At 34.4% G+C, this 25084-nt stretch overlaps 1 protein-coding gene across 4 annotated transcripts in view; it reads left to right on the top strand.

Moving 5' to 3' along the window:
* The window catches only part of NAALADL2 (N-acetylated alpha-linked acidic dipeptidase like 2), a 1146579-nt gene that overhangs the window by 392009 nt on the left and 729486 nt on the right, over positions 1–25084 (top strand). For all 4 annotated transcript variants that reach the window (XR_005217472.1, XM_037840432.1, XM_037840429.1 and 1 more), the window contains exon 3: positions 14502–14775. Coding sequence is in view for 3 of the 4 variants with exons in the window: in XM_037840432.1 (XP_037696360.1) it covers positions 14502–14775 (274 nt within the window). In the remaining variant the exon portion in view is untranslated. The remainder of the gene's footprint in view (positions 1–14501; positions 14776–25084) is intronic.

The raw sequence follows: 25084 nt of genomic DNA, 5'->3' as shown, positions 1-25084 counted from the left end.
AGGAGCTTTATGATTCTAACCATGAATTGAAGTTCATTTATATTTTCTGATGCTGTCCTGATACTCATATATACTGTTACTCTTCTTTTAGGACTTGGGTCATATCATATAGGTAAGAAATAAAGAAAGGAAAGTGACATTTATGAGGTACTTAGATGTGTCAGAAATTTTGCTAAATACTTTATATATGCTATCTCATTTAATGCTCTCAACAAACCAATAAAATATTCCTGTTCAACATATTACACTATTGAAACTAAGGCTCAAATGATAATAGATACAAAGTCATGCAATTTGTATGCAAGAACCAGAATTCAAGCCCTGTTTCTATATCCAAAATCCAGAATCGTTCTACTCTTATTCCTCCTCCTCCCAAAGCTCCTGTCTCCTCCCACAGGCTACCTCTGCCAATCTTTTGTTTTTCTTTTTTTTTAAATGCATATCTTTATTTTATTGCTCATCTACCAATACACTGTATGAAGGATGTGTCAGTCAGAAGGTTTTTACCATCACATGGTCACACGATAAAAGCTATATAGTTACACAATCATTATCCAAGATCAAGGCTACTGGATTACAATTCAATAATTCCAGGTATTTCCTTCTGGCTATTCTAATAATACACTGGAAACTAAAAAGAAATATCTATATACTGAATCAATAATCATAATCATTTTTTATATCCCAATTTCTCAGTTACACCTCCTCCCTCTCATTTGATCATTCTCCCAATCTTCAGGTACATCTGGGCAATGACCATTTTAACTTTTTCTTGCTGAAAAAGGGGTGTCAACCAAAGGGGTAGAGGAATGAAACTGGTTTATGTTCTTGAGAGACTGGTACCTCTGAGATTCAGGGCTTATCTGCCATGGGAACAATCTGGAAGCCTTAAGTTTCTGAAAAAATAAACTTACTGAATAAAACTTCTATAGAGACTTAGATAAAGCCCAGAGTATTCTTTAGGGTTTTCAGGAATACTGTTGGTTGGAGCTTGCCTGCCAATCTTTTTGCTTGACAGTCAGCTTTCCAAGTATCGAGGAATAATTCATTAGTTTCAATGGATTAGATTCTGGCTCACTAGCGGTAGTATATGTCATAAATACACTACCATCAATGTGGCTCATTTTTGTCTTGCAACAAGCCTCTTTTTTTCTTTTTCATGTATACAGTAGAGATGAAGCACTTAAATGACCGTTTATTCAAATATCACAATGTGCAATATGTTTTTCTTGTCAAAACTCTCTATCATTTTGGCATTTGGAGTTTTCATCATTCTTCCCCTATTATTATACTTCCAATGACCCAGACATCTCAACAGATTGGTTTCCATGCATTTCCTAAAACTGGTGGGTTAACAACTTTGTTTCATGATTTATGCAACTTTTCATGTAATGAAGTATGATTTCATAAAGAAGATTTCACTCCTGGGTATTGAAATCAGTCCATACATGAAGTAGCCTTGGTTAACAAGTGACCAGTAATAGTAAAAATGTTAATGATTTTGATTATTTTCCTGACATAAACCTTATCATTCATTGCTCTGACATAAATTTTAACCTATATATAGTATCACAGAAAGAAGATATCAAAAAATTACTTTAAAAATGATTTTTCCCATGACGTAACATTACATTCATTGTTTCAGTCTTCCTTGGAGTACTACTAAGAATTAATTTTCTATGTTGGAAAATAAACTAAAATAAATATATATCATGTTAAAATTATATTTTCAAAATGGTCTTACAGGTGTATTCGTTTCCTAAAACTATTCGCTGAATATTTGTTATGGCTAACATTTTTAGGTAGAACTCATTGTACATAGAGTTTCAGGGATGTTAAAAGAGGTAAAACTCATTACATGCCTTAAAGAAGCTTATATTTTAAAATTAGTAAAATGAATTAGTAATCTTTGTGTTAGTGAGAAGAAAAGTAAATCATGTTAGCATTTTAGGTACAAGGAAACTAGGAGTTACATTTTTTTTTTTAATTACCAGCACATAATTCTGATACTGAAGTACAACCAAGGTCAGTTGGTTCTGTTACCACCTTATTGAAAGAAAATATGTTTCTCCCAAATAATTGTTCAATAATGTATCCATCACCTGAGGTAACATTGTATCATGGAATAGTGACTCTTATAAACTGTGTGTTTTGGCACTGTACTATTTTGTCATTTCATCATAGAAACAGGAAGATGAAATTGAAAACTTGTAATGGTTTACTGATTGGATTCAGTTGTCCATTTTGTGACACTACATTTAGACTTATTTTAGATAAATTAAGATTATTTGATCTGAAAATTTACCTTTGACAACTTTTCTCCCTGAAAATCAGAGCGAGTCTCCAAGCTCCAACAACTATTAGAAATAAGTGTAGTATTTTTGTGCAGGACTGATACATTCTGTAAAATCTTATTAGCCACCGTGCCGTGTACCCTTTTATTTTATTCAGTCACATGTCTTCCTTCTAAAATGTATTTTTAAATACTTCATCATGTAGGCACCTTATTGCATTTCTTTTTCTTAAAATCAGCATATCCACTTAATGTTAAAAGTAAAAGAAATTATCTCCTGTGCAGTGTGTGCAAAGGTGGAAAGATGTGGAGTTACTAACACCAGATTCTTTTTCCTCACACAGGCAGTAACAGATGTCTTGACAGTTTATTTTATTTCTGTGTGCCCTAGTTTTTAAATCAAGCTCATTTTACTGTCTTGTGGAAATTAAGGTTGAAATAAAACATCATATTAATTAAACAAGTATTAATTGAATATCAGCTTTATGCCTAAGTCTTTGCTTGGAGGTCACCAAGACCATCAGCATGCCTTCCATAACTTGCGAACAGAGAGCTACGTACCATGTTCTCCTTGATTGTAAGGAGAGGTTGCATTAAGAACTCTTTCAGCTAATCTATTTCTGGGTTACCTTATTTATTTATTTTTATTGTGACATAACATATACAGAAAAGTGATAAATTTCAAAGTACAGGATAACAAGTAGTTACAGAGCAAATTTCAAAGTACAGTATGGGTAACAGTTTGACAGTTCCACAATTCTAGGTACTACCTTCACTCCCACCAGCTGCTCGAACACTCCAGAGGCCAAAAAGAAACATCAGTACAATGATTCAATAGTCACAATCATCTACCACATCCTATCCTGTCTGCCATGACTCCTCCATCCTACCTGATTCCTCTCCCAATCCCCAGGGATACCCGGGCAGCAGCCACTCCAACCCCCTCATGCTGAAAAGGGGTGCTGACACCACAGGTTAGGGCGGTGCAAGTAGCTGATGCTCCCTGAGAGACCGGCGCCCCCAGGCTTCAGGGCCCATCTGGCACAGGAACAATGCAGAGGTCCTAAGTTTCCATAAAACAAACCTAGTGAGAGAAACTCCTACTAATTTTATTTTTTTTAAACATCTCTCTCCTCCAACCTTAAACCACCTGACTTTTAATATTTAACTTTCTAACAGTCAACATTTTTATTGTTTTTGGAAAGCATCTCTGATTGAGAGATTTTTTGCTCTTCTTAAGCAGCAATGTAGTGTAGTGGAACTCTGACAGACCATCTTGACTGCATTATCTAATGTTCAATTTCCTTATCTGTAAAATGGTAATATTAATAATTATCTGAGGGTTTTTTGTAATGATTAAATAAAATTGCATATGTAAAGCACCTAGCAGAGTGTTTTGGTTTCTTATAGAAGATATTTTATACATAATTTATGGTCAGTATGGTATTTTGGATAGTAAGGAGAAGTTGAGCAAGGGAACATGTCTTCATTTAGCTGGGATTGATGGTCAGCTGGTTGGCAAGAGAGGGTGAGGGCAAGGTGTTTTCCCTCCTAATTATTTAATTTCTTGCCATTGCTTGTGATAGGGTTTCTACTGGTAATGCATTTTATAGTCTTACTATTTCCAAAGCAAAATTAAGAGTTAAGAAGTCAGTGTGTGCTATTAGAGACTTTAAAGTCATTGCACACATACAGTCAATGATTCACAATATTTAACTACATTGGATAGCAAATCATATAACAACCTTAAAGATACTTTAGGCTTTTTAATATATAAGTGTGTGTGCATGTTATTGTGTACACATATAAGACGATCTCAGTGAATATGCAGTAAACATGCTGACCTTTTTCTGTGTAATGCTACTGTCTATCTTTAGCTGTTTCCTTTCCCCATTCATTTGCTGTATACTCTTGGCACTCACCTTGGTACAAGGAATATTACATGCATCACTTCCTCCAATTCTGACATCAGTATTGCTCTGTGGTTCATCCAGTAGCAGGTGTTGAACACTGATATAAACAGAATGTTGTCTACCAAAGCCAAAATCCTCCCATTTTCAATTTCTAGTGGGCAATGGAATGCTAATGCCAAAGTGACGTCCAAATGCAAGTCTCAGACATGACACTTCATTATACTTCTTGCCAAACTGATAGCTGATGGAAACCCTTATTTGTTTTTATTTTTTTTAATTTTGAAATAAATTCAAAGTTATAGGAACAGTTGCAAAAACAATGCTAACCCCATACACAGAATTCCATCATACCCTGACTCCCCTCCCCCGATAGCCCAATCCACCAACTTTAACATGCTGTCACATCGCTATCTCTTTCCCTCCCTGCCTCCCTATCTATCATCCATATCTATTGTTCTGTTTTCTGAACATACGAGAGCTACCTGCACAAACCCTTGAACAAACACTATAATTCACATATACACTTCCCATGAATAAGAACATTCTATTGTGCAATCCCATTAAGCACAGCTAAAAAGTACAAGAGATTCAACAATGATACAAAGCTTACATTCTATATTTCCTTTTCCTTATGTCTCAACTGTGTCCCTTTGCGCCTCCTGTCCTCCATCCTCCAATCCTATCCAGGTTCATCCTTGGCATTCAATTGTCACCTATTTAGACTGTCTTTTTTTTTTTTTTTAGTTGTGGAAACAGCCTAAATCTTCCCATTCCACCCCCTCCCTAGCCTTCCATTAGTGGGATTAATCACATTTAGAATGTTGTAATGCTCTTTCCCACCATCCATTACTAGAAATTTCCCTTCACCTCAAACAGCAACCCTACACTCATTTCTTAACTCCCCATTGCCCCTTCCCCCATTTCTCTTAACCCATACTCTACTTTTCATCTCTATGGTTATATTCTCTGATAATTTCTTTGTGCTTACTGTGGGGCTTAAAATTAACCTCTTAAATCCATAACAATCTTGTTTTTCTTTGATACCACCTTCACTTCAATAGGACACATAAACTATGTTCCTATACTCCTCCATTCCCCCACCTTTATATAGTTGTCTAAAATTACATATTTTACATTGAGTTCAAAACCACTGATTTGTCATTAGAGTTTGTGTATTTTATATCATGTAGGAAGTAAATAGTGGAGTTACAGTTTAAAAATTATTGACTTCTATTTGTATTCCATTGTGGTTGGAGAATGTGCTTTGAGTATATTCATTTTTTTTTTTTTTTTTAATTTCTTGAGGCTTGTTTTATGTCCCAGCTTATAGTCCCTTCCTGGAGAAAGATCCATGATCACTAGAGAAAAATGAGTGTCCTGGTGATTTGGGATGTAAGGTACTATATATGTCTGTTAAAATTCTCTATATCTCTTTCTCTTTTCTTTGTTTCTCTGTTGGTAGGGCTCTCTTTAGTATCTGAAGTAGGGCAGGTCTCTTATTGGCAAAGTCTCTCAGCATTTGTTTGTCTGTAAAAAATTTAAGCTGTCCCTCAAATTTGAAGGAGAGTTTTGCTGGATAAAGTATTCTTGGTTGGAAATTTTTCTCTCTCAGAATTTTAAATATGTCTTGCCACTGCCTTCTCACCTCCATGGTGGCCACTAAGTAGTCACAACTTAGTCTTATGTTGTTTCCTTTGTATGTGGTGAATTGCTTTTCTCTTGCTGCTTTCAGAACTTGCTCCTTCTCTTCAGTATTTGAGAGTCTGATCAGAATATGTCTCAGAGTGGGTTTATTTGGATTTATTCTATTTGGAGTTCCTGGGCATTTATGCTTTGTGTGTTTATATTGTGTAGAAGGTTGGGGAAGTTTTCCCCAACAATTTCTTTGAATACTCTTTCTAGACCTTTACCCTTCTCTTCCCCTTCTGGGACACCAATGAGTCTTAAGTTTGGACGTTTTATTTTCTCTATCATATCCCTGAGATCCATTTTGATTTTTTCGATTTTTTTCTCCATTCTTTCTTTTGCTCTTTCATTTTCTGTTCTGTGGACTTCTAGGACACTGAGACGTTGTTCAACTTCCTCTAATCTTGTAATGTGAATATCCAGAGTCTTTTTAATTTGGCCAACAGTTTCTTTTATTTCCATAAGATCTTCTATTTTTTTATTTACTCTTGCAATGTCTTCTTTATGCTCTTCTAGGGTCTTCTTTATGTCGCTTATATCCTGGGCCATGGTCTTCTTGATGTCCTTTAAATCCTTTGCTATGTTTTCATTCCTCGATTGTATTTCTTTGATTAATTGTGCCAGGTACTGAGTCTCTTCTGATAGTTTGATTTGTGTGTTTGGAGTTGGATTCTCCAAATCGTCTGGTTTTATCTTATGCATTAAGATTTTTTGTTGTTTTTGGCCTCTTAGCATTTGCTTTGCTTGATAGGGTTCTTTCAAGTTGTGAAAAAAAAGATACCAATCTAATTTTTCAGAAACACAGTTTGGTGATGTACACTCTCTCTAACTAACCAGCAGATGGCATCTGTGAGTCACCTACACCCCTCAAGTCAGTTCTCCACCTTGTCCCCATGGTGTGTGGCGAAATGATTCTTGTGGGATTCATTTGGAGAACTCAGTTTGGGTATGTTGCTGGAGCCGTCTGCCCTGAATGTGGGGCGTGTGTCCGGTTGGCCAGGGAGGAAGGGCAGCTTTAATATTCAAATCCCCCAGGTTCCTGGAGATTCAAGGCTGCTGCAAGAGTCTAAGCCTTCATTTCATTTCAGCCCCAGACCCTCTCTCTTGCTGTCCCACAAACCACCGGACTTGGTGTAGCATCCCTAGGTTCTCCGAGCAGGCCCCCCCTCCCAGCCGCGATCCTCCAGGAGCTCTGCCAAGGGAATGCTGGGCTACGTCACCAGTGTGCGCTGTCCCTCAAGGGAAGCCCTGGGCCACCAGTGCAGGGGCACTCTCAGCCTGATGCAAAGATGGCCAAACGGGGTGTCTCAACCCCCCTCCTCACACAGTTCCTCCTTCCCAGCTCCGGGACAACTGGTGGGGCTGTGGGCTGTGGGCACAGCCCCAGGCAGGAGTTTATCCAGCCCTCTGGGGAGCCAGCTGCGAGCCATGGGGTTTCTTTCAGCTTCCGGCTCTTCCCTCCATTCCCCTGGCCCCAAGGGTATCTGCAGCAGACTATCCTCCAGGCCAGACACCGAGAGGCCGGCCCAGCCCCCTCTTGCCATGTTTTACTGTGTGGTTCCCACTCCCGCAACTGCAGCCGCTCCTGGGTTTTTCCTTTTTTTTTTTTTTTAAAGAGCCAGTAAGTCTCCAAAATGCCAACCCCTGGCTTCCCGACACCACCGCACAGCTGCGGGTCTTCCAGCCAGCTTACTCAGTTGTTTCAGAATGCAGATTCCCAGTTTCACCAAGTATACGGCCCCTGTGATACTAGCAGACCTCGTCCAGCTGGTGCATTGCTGTAACCGGTATTCTGGGTCACTTTTTGGTTTTTATCTAGTGTTTTTCACAGAGGTGATTTTTTGCCCTGTCTCACCTAGCCACCATCTTAGTTTCTCCGCAACCCTTATTTTAAAAATTAAGGCAAAATAAAACTTTATGATTTTTGACTTCATAATTTTCTGATTTTATGTAACATACTCCTAGTTTTACAGCCTTCTTTGAACTTAGTAAATTGCAAACACTTTGCAGTTAATTATTTAATGGCATTTCTCTTTAAAATAGAACTGGCCACCAAAAGTCCCGAAATATTTATTGGGGGGTGGGTAATCAGAAAAACTATAAAAATTCTTAATAAAATCTAGAAATTTTAAAATTCTAGGAGATTTTGCATGAATAATGAATAGAATTCCTTGACCAAACCATTTGTATTAATATTACTTTGTCTCCATGACCACTAATATATTTAACACAATTTAGATTTGAAGATGTCATAATTTCAGAACATAGAGATCCATATGGCCTCTTTAAATCATTTTTTGTGTAATAATGTAGGTATATACTAGACATTTAGAGAAATTCAAAATACAATTTTGAAAGAAAGTGTAATTGAAAACTTATCTTAGGAAGACTGAAGTTGAATAGGTGTTCACTAACTTATTATTAGTTACTTGGAATATCAGGACCTCTCTGTTAAGAAAAGGTGTTTCCTCTATTGCTTTTTAAGACCAGTGTTTTTATAATCATCTGTATCTAAAAAGTGTTACCAACTTTCTAGGATGCATTTTTTATATTGATGTAACGGTATTTTTCTAGATTACTATGAAAGTGTTCTCCTATTTCCTTAAACTCAGTCAACCATCATAGTATAACAGATTTGAATAATCTAATCTCTAATAAGTAGAGATGATGTTCTAAATGATACTGTTTAAATCAATTTTGTACAAATACCTGCATTATATTTCTGTGGGAGAAGCAGGAGCTGGGTCATAATTCTTGGCAACTTTTCTAGAGGTTTTTCCTTTGGATTTTATGGGAATACAAATCAGTAGTCATGATGAAGTCATGTCTTAAATGGGGGTTAGATCCTCAAGTTAGTACATTGCTGTTTCTAGTAGCATGTTGGAATAGATATTCTGAAAAACACATGGATGCTATATATGTTACACTAATTTCACTTTAAAACAGTACTATTCTGAGTTGACAGGATAGTAAGAAAAATCCCTAAGGGAACCAAAAATAAGAGTGCTAAAATCTAGAGTTTTGAGAGCGTTGTCCTGGGGGCAAATGATGAAAACCAGAAACCTAACGACTAATAGTAGCTGGCACAGGGAGCAATGAAAGAGATATGAATCTGTGGGTGGGAGCAGGATTTGAGTTTGCCACATAAAGACAAAACCCTAAAGGGACCATACACTCAGTGATAGGTAATCAGCAAAGTATACATATATATATAGTGGGTCTGCAGAAGAGGGACCCAGGGGCCAATCTAGAAACTTTTCTGTTTCCACTGCAACTTTAAGTAGGACAAAATATAACACATAGACATAACACACATACGCACACACATATATATAGTATGAGTGTGTATACATACATATATAATATATATAGCATGTGTATACATAATAAGAAATATATACATATATATTATATATCTCCCATAGTTCAGCAAAGAACAGCAAGAATTGTCTCACATGAGTTCAAATTACATAAGGCAAGCCACAAGCTGAGAATTCTGATGAAGGTTTTCAATGAATTCCCCAAGAGAATCTGGCTGGTGGAGATAAAAATTCTCTCTTCTGACTGCTGAAATCATCACGTCTCCTTTTAAAACTTTCAACTGATTGGATGAGACTTCTCTTTTTGTTGAAGGCAATGTCCTCAGTTGTTTGTAGATGTAATCAGCGGTAGATGTGATCGACTTACTAATGACTTAAGTCAGTGAAGTATCCTCACAGTAACGATCAGGACAGTGCTTGCCTGACCAAACAACTGGGTACCATAATCTGGCTAAATTGACACATGAACTTAACCATCACAAAAAGTTAATCCAAAAGAAGGTAAGAAAGGAGCAAACAATAAATAGAAGAAAAGAAGAGTGAGTAGATGAGAAAAATACAAAGCAGACTATATCATGGCAGAAATAAATTCAAATTTATTAATAACCACAATAAATATGAAAAGATCTAAAATTACCAGTTCACAAATAGTCAGATTAAAGAAAAATAAATCTAGCTATATGCTGTTTATATAATACATGTAAAAATATAAGCTCTAGAAGAATCAAAAGTAAAGGATGAAAAAAGACAGGAATGGCATCAAAAGAAAGTTGAAGTAATATATTACAAATATATGATCAAATCTAAGCAAAAGTAGATTTTATTTAATTTTACTAAATGGGTCGCTATAGTATATACTGATTCTAAACTTGTATGCATACAATAATATAGTTTTAAAAATGAAAGGTACAAATAGTCTATCACAAGGAGAAAACAAAAATACCCTAGTAGTGGGAAATTTCAACACATCTCTCAACACTTGAATGACTAAGAAAAAAAAAGTAAATTAGGATTTAGGATTCGAATAGCAAAATGAAGAAGCTTGTACTAATGTTTCCATAGAACTATGTGCTGTGTTCTATGTATACATATACATATACTTTTCAAACCTATTTATAAAAGTTGATCACTGCTAGCCCATAAAGCAAGTCTCAGCAAATTTCAGTGACTACATTTTCTCATCATAATGCTATTATGTTGAACAAAAGCTAACATAAATAGTCACCAAGTTTGGAAACTAAAAACTGTGACTCTAAATAATACATAGGTTAAAGGAGAATTCATTTTGGAATTTAATCTGTAAGATCTAGCTTAAGTGATCTCTCAGCAGACATTTTAACTTTACATGCTTATATGAGAAAAACTAAAAGGCTCAAAATTTGGTTCTTGAAAAGAATAGATCAAACTCTAGTAAGATCTGTCATACATACAAGAGAGGTAACACAAATGAAGACATTAGGAATGAAAGAGGTAGAGCAAAGTTTAAATAGTTAATAAGAGAATGATATAAAACTCTTTATGTCAAGAAATTTGAAAGTTTACATGGAATCAATAAATTCCTATAAAAATATCTTACTAGTATTAATTTGAAGATTTTTTTAATCCCTATAGCATTAAAGACATTGAATCAGTTGTTCATAGTTCTCCCATAAAAAGAATACCAAGTACAGATGTTTTTACTTTGAGTAATTTCTATCTTCCAAAACTTCTAATCATATTCACACTTCCCCAGAAAACAGAGCAAGAGGAGATGCTTCTTTGCTCATTTCATGTGGTTTGAATAACTTCTAACCAAACCAGAGGAAATGATGCTTGGAAGCAACATTACATACTAACTTGATTCATAAAAATAGATGCAAAAATTGTAAAAACAAAATGTTGGCAAAATTAATCCCATAATAGTTAAAAATTGCAATGTATTTTATTAAGTAGAATTTACTTTAGAAATGCAAGTTTAGTTTAATACTCAAAATGATTAATTACAGTAATTCACCATATTAAAGATAAGGATCATATGATTGTCTCAATAAATGCATCAAAATTTCTAATAAAACCCAATACCCTTTCATAAAACATCTGTTATCAAAATAAGAAAGTAAGGCACATTATGAAGGTGATAGTTAGAACACAACATGAGTATCCACTATCACACTTTATTGAATATTGTCTGGATTTCTTAGCCTATGTACTAATTAAAAAAAGTGTAATAAAATCTATAAAAGATGAGAAATGAACAATATCACCAAACCATTATTTGCTTATGATATAATGTTTTATGTAAAAAAACTACAAAAAAAAGAAAGAAACATTATAATTAGTAAGAAAATTTAGCAGGATTTCTTTATAGAAAAAAAATGAATAGAATTCTTCCACATCAGCAATAAGCAGATAAATATTTTAATTTTAAAACTTACTTATGTTAATGCTGACTGGATATTTGCTAATATTAAAGAAATATTGTTGCTTTATTATAAGGGTGATATTTCTTCAAGAACTTATCTTTGGTCCAATCAGAATCTTGGCATGGAAATTGACAAGCTTATACCAATATTAATACAGAAGAGAAAAAGAAAATTAGCAAAGATGTTCTTAAAGAATATCAACTGGGCAGCCTTGTAATTCTAGATATTCAGACCTAGCATGAAGTAATAATAAAACACATTATTATGGAAATGGATCAAAAAGAACAAGGGAATAGAATAGTGAGCCCAGACATAGATCTACACATGTGAAAATTCATATGTGATAGACTTGTCATGGCACATTACTGTGGATTATTCAACAATTGATTATATAACAATTGGTTATTCATGTGGAAAAAGTGAAATTGGATTCCCATCTCATACACAGAGCACACACACACACACACACACACACCTCATACAGCACACACACACGCATACCTCATACAGCACACACACACCTCATACACACACACACACCTACCTCATACACACAGCACACACACACATTTAAAGAAATGTGAAAAGCAATTCTTTAAAACTTTTAGAAAAAGATATAAGAGAATAAAATTACGTCCTCAGATTTGAGAAGGATTTCTTAAGCATATCAGGAAAATGTGCAACCATTACCTTACATTAAAATTATATACATTAAAATTATGAATTACTGTTCCTCATAAGAGAGCATATTCATTTTCTGAAAATGAAAAGAGAAGCCAAAAACTGGGAGAAGATGTATGCCATAAATATGACCTCAAACAGATTATCCAGAATACACAAGGTACTGCTATAAATTTAGACAAAAGATACGAACAGTCATTGCACAGACTGTTAGCTAATTAATATATGAAAAAAATCCTCATTAGTTATTTTGGAAATACAAATTAAAACCACAAGGGGATACAATGTTACCGTCACTGGATAGCAAAAATTAAATACAATGACAATGGATACATAACTACTGCTGGTGGTACAAACAGCTTTAGAAAGTAGCATACATTGCAACCTGAGTTAAACATGTAATAAAATACCATTTCACACCTCCCATATTGATAAAAAACATAATGGACAACTTTAATGGAGCAAAAAGAATTCTCATACAGAGCTGGCAGGAGTGAAATAAACAAGCATTTTAAAAACATTTTGGCATTTCCTATTAAAATTATGTAAGAACATACCCCATGGCCCAGTAATTCCTTGCCTGAAGAACTTGCATTTATCTGTAAGGAAACATGAACAAGAAAGTTTGATGAAGCATTGTTGAAGTGGAAACAACTCTAAATTATTTATCTTGGGAGAATTGATGCATAAACAAGGATGAATCCCAAAAAACTTAATATTGATTGAAAAAGCAAGTCACAAAAAAATGCATATGTAAAATACAGATTATATAAAGGTTAAAAAACATAAAACTAAGTGATAAATTGTTACAGACACATACATACATATGTATTAACTCTATAAAAACAAGGCAATGAGAAGCACACAAGTCAGAATTAAGGGTTACTATGGGGCCAAGCATGAGTGATGGAAAAAAGAAAGCACATCCAAGGGATTCAATGATATTAGATATGTTCTACTTCACAAGCTGGGTTGTTCCTTTTACAGTATTATAAAAATGAAGGGTCATAATGCAGAAAGTGAGTATTTCTTAAATGGAAAGCAAAGTAGAGAATATACATCCTTTCAATGATTTTAGCTTAGTATTGAATAATCTTTAGAAATTCTCTGACACTGAAACAAACTACTGATTCTTCAGTTGCGCCGTATTGAATAATGTATGCATCTTGAAACACTGAATGTTTTGCTGAGTTGCTTACGTCATAAAGCACTTGACCAACAAAAGGAACAGCAGCTGTAAACAGATAGATCACAAATGGGAAACAGTTTTTATAGTATTGCATCTTTCTGAACAGGCTAGCTTCTAAGTTGTGTCAATAGACCTACCTCTATCTCCAGTAATAGTTTCCTAGACTTTTGTCTGTACTTCTTATTCCTTTTCCAACCTGGTTCTGTTTTGGGGTGCTTGAATAAACTGTCCTGGAAGAAATGTTTCTATGAGCTAGAAAAAGAATGTGATAGGCAAAAATAACAATGACATAAAAATAAACACTTAGGTAATAGCTAGGAAAGAAATAAAATTCTTATAAGAAAAATTTTTGCACAAAAAGAAAATGGTGGGATATATTCAGTCCCTTTTCATTCCAACCTAAAAACTTTATCTGGATTACTTCACAGAAAGTGCAACAAAAAATTAATTTCATATTGGTTTGGCAATTTTTGTTTTGGTTTTACCATGATATACTGATTTTACTGAATATCATTGTGCTCACAGCATCACAAAATTTGGTATATAATTGGTATCTAAAGAGTTCTCTCTGCATTATTTAAAATAGCAATAATGATATAATAACCACATAGCTTTATATGAAATTATTTTGACTCCAATACAGAGCTGTGTCAACCTAGCATGATAGCTAGCTTTGGAATTGAGTTCCAAATGGATTATGTTGATGTGGATAGAAGGATTAGAACTAATAAAAGAACTGGTCGGCACTAATCATGCCCTTCTTTGTAGTCCCACAGTGTGATGTTAGTTCTTTGATTTAATTAAGAAGTTCATTCATTCAGCTTCGATTGAGTATAATTTCTATACAAGACCATCACCTCTACCAAATTGCAAGTTCCTTGTTGGAGGGTCCTGTCTCATTCATCTTTCAGTATCCCACAATATGTATTAATAATTGTTCATTTATTGTACAGTCACATCTCAAAGGAATAAGGATTTTCTTCTTTTTTTAAAGTGTGCTTTTAAAATGTCTTTCAGAAATTTGCTACAACTGTATGAAAGTGAAGATGACATGGGAATTTCAAAGAATCTTAAGACTTACTGGACTTCTCTGGGCCTAGAAGATGTACAGCTTGTAAATTACTCTGTGCTGCTTAATCTGCCAGGCGCTTCTCCCAGCACTGTGACCCTGGGCAGCAGCGGCCAGTGCTTTTATCCCAATGGCCAGCCTTGTGGCCAAGATGCCGGAGAACATAGCAGCCAAGATCTGCTCTACTCATATGCAGCCTATTCTGCCACAGGAGCTCTCGAGGTAATATGACCATTTGTCTCTGTCATTTACAGTGAAATGGAATTAGCAAACAACAGCTTTCATCTAAATTGAACTAACTGGCAGAAGGCAACATACAAAAGTACCCATTAAATGTTCTCAGGGTGGAGGTACCTGTAAAGGGGGAAGAACTTCCCTTTTCTTGACGTATTTTGAAAGTGAAAATACATTAGGAGAGTTTAATTCAAAGGTTTTGGATGTGTGACTGAGTCCTTCACATTTTGCTTAGCCCATAGAATGTAAATTCATTTCATTCCATGGTTTTTAAGAGGCAAATTTTAATGCATTGCTATGGACAAAAAGAATCGAGATGCAAGGGGTTATGTTTTGAGATTGTGTGTGCATGCAAGAAATGAGGTGGAAAATTGATGTGATTATACACACATTCAGATTTGAAATGCAGTACTCTGCTGTCATGATGGAAAATACGTGAGCTTGGGAGCCAGGTGTGTGGATTATTTCTCTACCTTCTCTGGTTTCTCGGTGCTGTGGTTTTTGCCTATTGGTTAAGTGTACGACTTCTGGAACAACACTGACTAGTTTAAAATCACAGCTCCCCCATTTACGGGCTGTTTCTTAACCATCTAGGTTCAACTCTGTAATGGGTATAATAGTTCCAACTTCATAAGATTGTTGTGAGAATTAAATTAGCTAATATATGTAAGTCTCATAGGATGGTCACTAGTTTCACTTACATAAGTGAGTTTTTTGTCTCAGTGTGAAAGTATCAATTTAGTAAACATATTAAGTTTTTTATAAAACTGTAGGTTGCTTCATTAAATATAAATTGAATAATGTTTTGTATGTGATCATTGTTAATTATTGGCATGGATTTTTAAGAATTGAACTTATTAACTATTATTAATATATGGGATATTTAAAGTTGCATTGCAGAAATACTCAATCCTCAAATAACAGTGCATGCTTGTTCCTACTACTGTGGGGTTTTTTCTTGCTTTTTTTTGGGAGGTAGGGTGGCAGAAGGTGTAGCTTTTCTAGTGGTTCACCATTGCCTCTATTCTGCATTATACCATACTATGACTTTTGGCAGGACTACTTATAACCGGTAGCACCCTTATCAAATCTTATCAGTGATTAAATTGAACATAATATTAAATGTATGCGATATTTATAGTGTAAGTCTCATGTAATTGGGTTTGAGTAATATATGCACTATTTCTGGTAGGCAATATTGGAAGTACACTATACATTAATAAAAATAGAGGAAGGAAGCCAGTCCTCTTTCCTTGGCTTAGAAAATTTAGTCTTAAGCCAGGATTCTAGTTACCCCACATGTTTTCTCTCAGATTTCTAGCCTTGCAAAAATCCCACATATTTTTACCTATCCTTTAGCCAAATTGACTCAAATCCAGCAAAGTCATCTCCTTCCCTAAACAAAAGCCTGTCCAAAACACGGAACAACAACAACAAAAATCCCACGAGATTCGGTGGATCCCTGCAACCACTCCATCTACTTGACTTTTCAACTTCCTTTGGTGCAAATTGATTATTCTTTGACTGAGGTTGTAAGCAAAACTCATGGAACTACTAACTTGAATCCCTATTTCCTTAGTGTGGCCCTTTTTAATTATCTGCTGGGATAAATGGATTGGCAGTAGAATTAGATTGAATGCATTTCACCACAAAAAATCTCTCTCAATACCCCTTCACTCTCATACCACAGCTATCCACTAGCCACACAGACTATTAAGGATTGAATTGCATGTTCCAAAAAGATATGTTGAAGTGCTACTCCCCAGTACCTCAGAGTGTGACATTATTTTGAAACAGAGTTGTTACAGAGAAATTTAGGAAATTTAAAATGAAATTTTGGAAGGGCCCTTAATCCAATATGACTGGTATTCTTGATAAGAAGAGGAAATTTAGGGACAGACAGACAGACACAAGGGAGAACACCATAGATTGACAGCAAGCTAGGAAAGAGTCATGGAACCGATTCCATGGATTCCTATGGACTTAGAGGAAGCATGGCCCTACTGATACCTTGATTTTGGACTTTTAGTCTCCAGAATTGTGGGGCAACAATTTTCTGTTGTTTTAAGCTTGTGATGTTTTGTTATAGCAGCCCTGGGAATCTCAAGTGGAAAAAGAAGGAAAGATGTGTCATTTCTCTGTGTAGTTTCTCTTGATTTCCAAAGTAGTCCCTTACAGGGGCATATGGTCGCAACTCTCACGGTCTACAGAGGAGATTCACTGGATCTGGAAACCTAAATTCATATCACTTTATACTCAGGGCTTACTACAGAAAAATGGAGGGGAAGAGAGGGAGACTCTTCACTAACAATATATTTTCTTCTGGTTTCTGATTCATACCACAATGGAGGGGATGGTGGGGGTAAGCAAGACCAGGGAGAGGGTAGTTTGGAAGAATCTCTTTGGCTCTGGCTTTCCAGGTTTGGGAAATACCCACTTTCCCACAATGTTTGTACAGATGTTGAGACATAAAGTATATATAATTGTATGTTTACGTCTTTGTGTCTTGTAAAAGAACCAGAAAAACAGATTGGTGCTTTGGTACATGTAAATATTCACCTTTTATTTTCTTCATCCTCACACCCCTTTGCAATTAGGCTACTTCACTTTCCAGTTCTCTGTGTTCAGACAGTGTACAGGACTAATAAACTTTCAATTACTTAATATTTATCATTAGGTTCCTTCACACAACTGATGGTAGCATCATTTTTTAATGTATTTGAATTCCTTAATTTTAAAAAATAATATTACTAGTACTTACAGAGGTTTGATTATTTCAAAGAACAGATAAAATAAATATATGAATTTAGAAAATCCTATAGTTTAATGCTTCCAACTTTTAAGGACTGAGCCAACTGCATTTCTTCTAAATTTCCTTAGACCACACCAAATTCCAGGCAGCCAGAAATTGATTAGATTATAGTGGTGCTGTGTTTATAAGTAAGAATGTCAAAATTAAAATATATTCAGGTCCAAAATATATTTTCCAAGTTTTGCAGTCATTATTTGTAAAGGCTAAGAGTATCACCCAGGAATTTTATTTGAGGGCCTGTTTTGTTCCCTCAAAGCCTCCATATCATCAGTTTAGAAACTAACAATCTGACTTCTAAAGGTATTGATAGAATTCTCTCTCTCTCTTTCTCTCTCTCTCTTTCTCCCTCCTTTTCTCTCTCTCATTAGAAGCTGTCAAGAATAATAAGTTATATTGCCATCATACCTATTACATTTTCAATAGCCACCTTTTCAGAATTCTTTATGTAAAACAGTTTCTCCACTTATCCAAATACAACCATGTGTCACCCCCACATTTTTCTATCCCCCTTTCTCTTTTTCTTGATAATAAAAGAGGGCATAAAAAGCATTTTAATTAAATGAAGCAAGGAGTTTTCTTGAAAAAAAAATAACTTTTTGAACTGAAGTGTGTGTATGTTTGTGGGCATGTTTGTCTGGGTGTGTGTAAACATGGCCTTCTTAGTTTGTCTTCCTGAGCATGTTTTACCAAAGATTACTGTGAAAGCCAAGACATTTGTGACAAGGCAGGATAGAGCAGCTCTTTCTTCTTATATCTGAATCTCTCACAGCTAAGTCAATATACACCATTTCTCAGGCTTTGACACTTTATTGAAACAGCTAATTTAAAAGTGAATAAATTAGAGACCTGACCAATGGTTTTATCTTTTTACCAAAGGTGTAATTTATTCTTCACAAAATTGATTATTTTTTCCTTACCATTTGTCAATGGATCTGAATGAATTTTTTATGTTCCTATGTAACCATACCTATGAACACTTCTTACATATTCATCTTATGAGCTCTGAATGTTTAAATTTTCCCTTAAAAGAAAAACAAGGTCTACTACAGAATAATGAAAATATCCAAATGTCCATGAAGTCGTAAGTCATTATTTTGAATTTATTTCACCATTTGTAAATGCTATAAAAACTAGTATTTTTAATAAAGAAAATTTGAGAAAGACTTCACTTAAAGCAGTTATTAAAAGGGATAAAATAAAGTTAACTGTAGAAGTAAAAATATATTCCAGTTTTGAAATTGTTGATCAAAACGAAGTAGGCTACTAAGGGAAGTAAAATTCAGTCATGGGTAAAAAAACACATTGTATTTGAAGAACATAATTTGAGAAATTAACCATGCAAATTAGTTGAAGATCCTGACAAATATTTTTAGAAATTTATTAATAATACAAATCTATAACATTACATACATAAACACCTCTATCAAGAAGTTATTGATAATGGTTTCTTAAAACCCAAACTATATTATTGTGATTTTAAAAACAAAGCAATTTCTAGTAACTATTGTATATGCATATTGAGTACTTGCACATATTTTATATACATGTTTTAGATTGATATATTTTATTGAAACTCACATATTCTAATTAATTTTTCTGTATCTCTTTGGACCATTCCCTAATTCAAACCAAGCTTGAGTGATTGCTACTAATGATTCAGGCATATCTCCTTTTTGATTTTGAATACATTGTGTTTGCATGAATTTCTATCAGGCAGAGCCGTTAACAAGTTCTTAAATTATTCTAGTCTGACTGCCAGCAAAGCTCCCCACTACTTTTGCTTTTGACAAGGTTATTTGCAGAAGAGGAATGCTCCTTTTCTCTGAAGAGCCGTCATGTCCATTCATCATATGACCATTTTGTATAAGCTTCCAACTTTTGCTTTCTGGTAACAGTCTAAACAGCATTTATGATATCTGCAATCTACTTTGAAAACCTACTTAGTGCCAGCGTGATGGATGGTGTACTTTGCAACTTCTTTGTAATTCAGTGTGCACTAGAAAGGTGACATTGTTTACCCCATCATAATGACGGGTGGGTCAGTAAAAGGGTGCTAAGGAGAGTTGTCCTGTCAATTCCAAAATACATATTAAAATGGATACATAAATAATTTAGCATGAGTGCAGTTAGCTTCAGGGAGTAAACAGTGATTTCTTTTTCTATTAAAAGGTAAATATCAACTATAATATCATCTTAAGGTTAAAGACGTTGGTAGTCAGTACTGACAATGTCAAGTCAATTTTATATATAGAACACATGGCTTTTATGTAATTGCTATGCAATTATTTCTTTTGTCCCTTGTGAAACGCAGACAGATGCAGAAAAGCAAAGGGAACAATTAATATTTAATGTAAGTTGTTCGAATGGGGTCTGCTATCTTCTTATTTTTTAACAGGTGATTTGTTTTATATCCATGTATATTTTATGGATTTTGGATGTTTTCCTACTGTAAAGTATTATTTTGTGTCCAAAGGAGAAGTCAAATAACACAATTTTATGGAGAAACTTATTTTCAACAACTCATTAACTGTGCATAAGATATAGTGTCACCTACATGATTGTCACTACATCCCATGGAGAGCAGATTTGGAGAGCCCAGAGTAGCACCCTACCTTATTAGCTGCACATCTGCAGGTGCCCACTGCAGTTCTCTAAGCCTGACTATCTGCATCTACATAAGGAGGATAATATTAGTACCTCATTTGTTTGTTGTGGGGAAGAAACGATATAAACCTTGTAAAGTGCCTGGAACTTAGAAAGCACTTCTTAAATGTTAGATAATGTTATTGTTATTGTTTGGTAGAAAGTAGACACACTTTAAATGAGGTAAATTAAGAAAATATCAGAACAATATATCATAAGATTTTGAAGTATAACTTTGATCATATTGTCTGAATATAATCTTCCTGTCTTATTTAACATAATAAATCCCATTCATTAAGGAGGAAGATGCCTTGATAAACATAAATAAATAATAAAATATACATAGTATTCTGATCATATATTTTAATTAAAACTGGCAGCTCAAAGAAATTAGGAGTGAAATGTTTTATTCTTGAATGCAGCATGATAAATCATGTCAAGTTGTCAAGTTGGTACTGAAGAGCATTGCTTGTCTGTGTGTAAAATATTAAGACATAATAGTTTAAACCATGAAATCTGGACACTGTATCAGATATTTCGTCAGAAAGTCTTAAAGGTTAAAATATAACCACTGCATGGAATCCTTGGTTAATTTAAAGTCTGATGCCTATTTTTTTTCATGGCTCAAAAACTTTATTTTTCTTTTTTAGTTTTAATATTCTAAAATAAACACAAATTTCTCAGAGGTATGGCAAAAGGAAGATATATGTATATATATAGATAGATACAGATATAGATATGGCTGTGAACAATTCCGGTTATAGATAAAAATATCAGGAAGCTGTGGGAGTAGAATGGAACAGAATATTTAAACCTTTTTTGTCAGGATATTAAGATGAAGCTACTGTCTCATTAACACAAAAATGAAGGATTGGAGCAGTTTCCAATGGTGAAAATGACTTTGCATTTTATCTGTCTCCTTCCTTTTTCTCTTATGGAATCTATCTTTTGGTCAACAATTCACAATTGTGAGATAAATGGCAGTGAATATAGTTGTATATAACTGTTATTAGTTTTTTAAAACTAACTGTCAAAAGTCTCCTGGCCCCTATATGAACTTCTGTTTCTAGGCTCAGGAGCTCTGTGCACTAACCAACTGATTTAACAAACAATCCCATAATTGCTGCTTTCTAATCTGAGGATGATAATCATGGAATTAGTTTCCAAATATACATTCAAAATTTATGCTAAAGCATTTACAAATGAAGACGTGACATAGAGCAACATATTATCTATAATTAAACATTTGTTAGAAAGTTTACATCTTCTACATGTAAGGATAACAAATGCCTATTTTGTGAAATAAAAGCTTTAAAACAAAGATAGATGAATTCAGCTAAGTGGTTAAAGTGCAATGGATTATTTTTTCCTCTTCATTAGAAAACAACATTGCATTTCTAGTGAGAAAGTTTTTGAAGATGTACCTTTATTTTTTTTTCTTTGCTTGCTTTTTCTTTTCTTTCTTTTTTTTTTTTTCTTTTTTAATGCCTTTTAGGTTTCATTTAATCTGTAGGTTCTCTTTGAAGACATACTTTTAACATGTCTAAGTTATTTTTAAAGATGTCTGAAGCCCCATAATTGTTATTTGGAGGAAAATTCTATGTCGAGGTTTTTATTTTTATTTCTGATTTGACTTAAAGCATATCAATTAAAAAAAAAATTAAGTGATAATGTAACTTCCTTAGCAGATTTTAAAGCCTTCAGTAGGGTGTTGTTATATCACTTTACAAGGCCAGACAGAGGAGTCTCATTGGTGTGTTGAAGTCAGCTCAAGCCCAGCTCATACTTGCTTGTGTGAGTCAATTCTGCACCATCTTTCCTAACTCTGGTCATCTCTTACCAATTCCTCCATTAATAATTTCCTATTGGTGGTTTGTAATCAGACATGGTAAGAGTGTTTAAACCACAGAAATTGCAAATGTTACACATCTTAACTTTTTTATTTTTATTTTTATTTTTTCTAGACAACTGGTTTGCTAGCATACCACTTCCTGGCACTCAACAAGAGACTGGATTTTGCCACCTATAGCATGACCACAACATTAGGGTGGACAGGGCCAAGAGCACTGCCAGGGGGTAGAAAGTGAGTGTGTACTTGATGTCACTTCAAATCTCCTACCTCCTCCAACTAGGGCCACAAGAGTCTACTCAAAATGCAGTAATGGTATTGTAAGGGGCAGAAAATTTTCCTTGGGTATCCCAGGTTCTCAGAAAGGAAGTTCCATGGGCAGATAAGTTTACCTTCCAGACAAAGCTATGGCATAATGGAAGATCAAGAGGTAAACTGAATTCCCCTCAAATTATCTGCAGGATGTAAAACTTTCTGGTATATTCCCAGGTCCTGGAATATTTTCCAAAATATCTATTGACTTTCTCTCCTGCTTCTCAGACAACTGGGAGTGGGCCACCAGCTACCTGCCTGTACTTTCAAAACAGGACCCTGTTTCCTCATTGCCCTTCATCCTCACCCCAGGAGAAATGATTGCATTTCACAACCTCATACCAGAATGCTTCTCTCTGAAGCAATTATATAATACTGTTGTTGTTGATTGTTTTGTTTTGTTTTTGTAAGTGTCTTATTGCTAGTTTATTGAAGGGAAAGAGAGTAAATAGACTAAGCATGGGAAAAGTGACAAAGTTCAAGAAGTTCTCATGATTAATAATCACTGACATTCATGGAAATATAAATGGAGTAGGACTAACCACTTTAATACTGATGTGTTATATCCATTCTTATGTTGAGAAAGGATAATCTACATCTAGTTTCTATACCTCTTTTTTTCTAGGCTTTGTCAGTCAAATGGGGCCAAATCTCCTCAATCTAAAAATAGCTAATAAGTTTCCTTTCTGGTAAAAACTGGCCAAACAACCAATGTATCTCCTCTCTCAGTTGTATACTACCTCAGATCTACCATGTAATTGTTGTTCTTTCCTTTATTGATAAACTTTCTGAAATTCTATCCTTATTCAATCCCCACTCTTATAAGAATATCGTTAACTTCTATTTCAGAATTCAACAGAGGTGTTTTAGTCCTTAGATATCTGACATCTTTGTCTCATTTGATATCGTTAGTCCTCGGTCTCTCTTCAAGGACTGTTTACTCCCCTCTGCCTAGAAGGCTCTTCTCCAAGGTCAGTGCGTGGTTTGCTCCTTCTTGTCATTTGAATGTGCTCTCCTTAGCAATACCTTCCCAGACTTTAAGTAAATTCTGATCACCTACTATGATATTTCCTCTTATTTATTGTTTTTAGGACATAGCACAATCTAAAATTTTCTGAAATGTTGACGTCCTTGTTTACTTGTTTTTTTGTCCACCTCTCACCAAGAAAAAGTAAGCATGATATCAAGAGAACATATGAAACTCATTTCCCTCCATACTTCTGCAAACTAGTTTATACACACATTGTTGAAAAGGAAAGAATTATCTCTTAATACTCTCTTCCTTGGGCTTCCATAATTCTGTATTCTCCTCAGTTTTCTCCTACTCCTCTGCATGTTTCTCCATAATACATTTTTCTTAAAACCATATTTTTTTAGTTTTTAAAATGACTTTTTGTTTAATAAAAATACCTAAACAGGATAAATACTCTGGTGATTATGTTATTTTAAAAATTATTTGGCCAAATTATACAAATGAGTATCTCAATAGTCTCTTATTGATTATTTTTCTAATTTTGGAATCCTTTTACAGAAATTTTTCCTACTGAAAATTTGTTTTTTTCTTCATCTAATATTCAATTTTATTCTAAATTTGAATTATTTTGTCTTTTAACTTCTGAGGCTGTAGAATTAAATATGAAAATGTAATCCTGAAAGAACTGTTCTTCACTTTGGTTAAATTTCTATATTGCAATATTTTAAACTTAATTTTCTCATCCTTTTGTTCAGTATACATTATGTTAGATTATAAAACTGAAGGCATTTGGCAAACTTATGGAATAATTACTATATGCTAACAAACTTGGTAACTCTGGCTTATATTTCTTCTATTGAAGCTTAGTTGCTGTGCCACTGAATGTTACATTTAACATATTATTGTAGCAAATATTTTTTTCAACAGTGTCTATATTACAGAGAAGAAAAAGTGATAACATTAAGAGAAGCCACCCTTTATCTGATCCTTTACAGTAATGACAGGAAAATGGATTGTGTATCTCATGCTTAATGCTGCATTCAGTTGGGCTGTACCAATCAAGCACATTAATCAGTATCCCTTCTGACTGGCTGAATCCGTTCTAACTACTTAGTTCTTGAGCTGTACTCGTCATTAAAGACTTTAAGTATCTCTCCTGTTTATGCCAATCCCTATGTAATTGGTTTTGGCTATCACAAGAATGTTTTGAGAAGAATTTTTTTAAAGGTTTTGTCAATTTGTGTTGTCTGCAACAGGAGTAGGAGAAAGAAAGGACTGTTGGCTTTATGCTTAACTACTTGTGGTCTTCAAGATAATGTCCATGATGTAAAGTCCTTGAGTGAACCTGAAGAAAATCTAACAAACTCTTAATTTTAAACTTTTCATAAACACTAATTCTTTTAGAAAGTGAAAAATAAACATGGAAGATAATTTTGATTTTATAAGTTTTTGATAATTATCAGCACTTTAATTTGAAGAGAATTCAAAAGCTAGATTATATAAGAGAGCAGTAAATTTCTAGGGGGAAAATGTATTTAGAAGAACAGTATTTCTGATAAATTTGTATTTGATCAGTATCAGAAGTGCTTGGGTTTACCATTTCTGAATTTGTGTAGAAAATAACTGTTTTAGTCAAAGTAGGCTTTTCAAATATTCTGCACATTCTGAATTCCTCTTAGAGACAATCTAGGAGGACTCAAAATGATTG

Source organism: Choloepus didactylus, chromosome 1, assembly GCF_015220235.1.
Source record: "Choloepus didactylus isolate mChoDid1 chromosome 1, mChoDid1.pri, whole genome shotgun sequence".
NCBI classification, from domain to species: domain Eukaryota; kingdom Metazoa; phylum Chordata; class Mammalia; order Pilosa; family Megalonychidae; genus Choloepus; species Choloepus didactylus.
The sequence above is the reverse complement of the archived record's forward strand: the minus strand, read 5'-3'. Positions and strand labels throughout refer to the sequence as shown.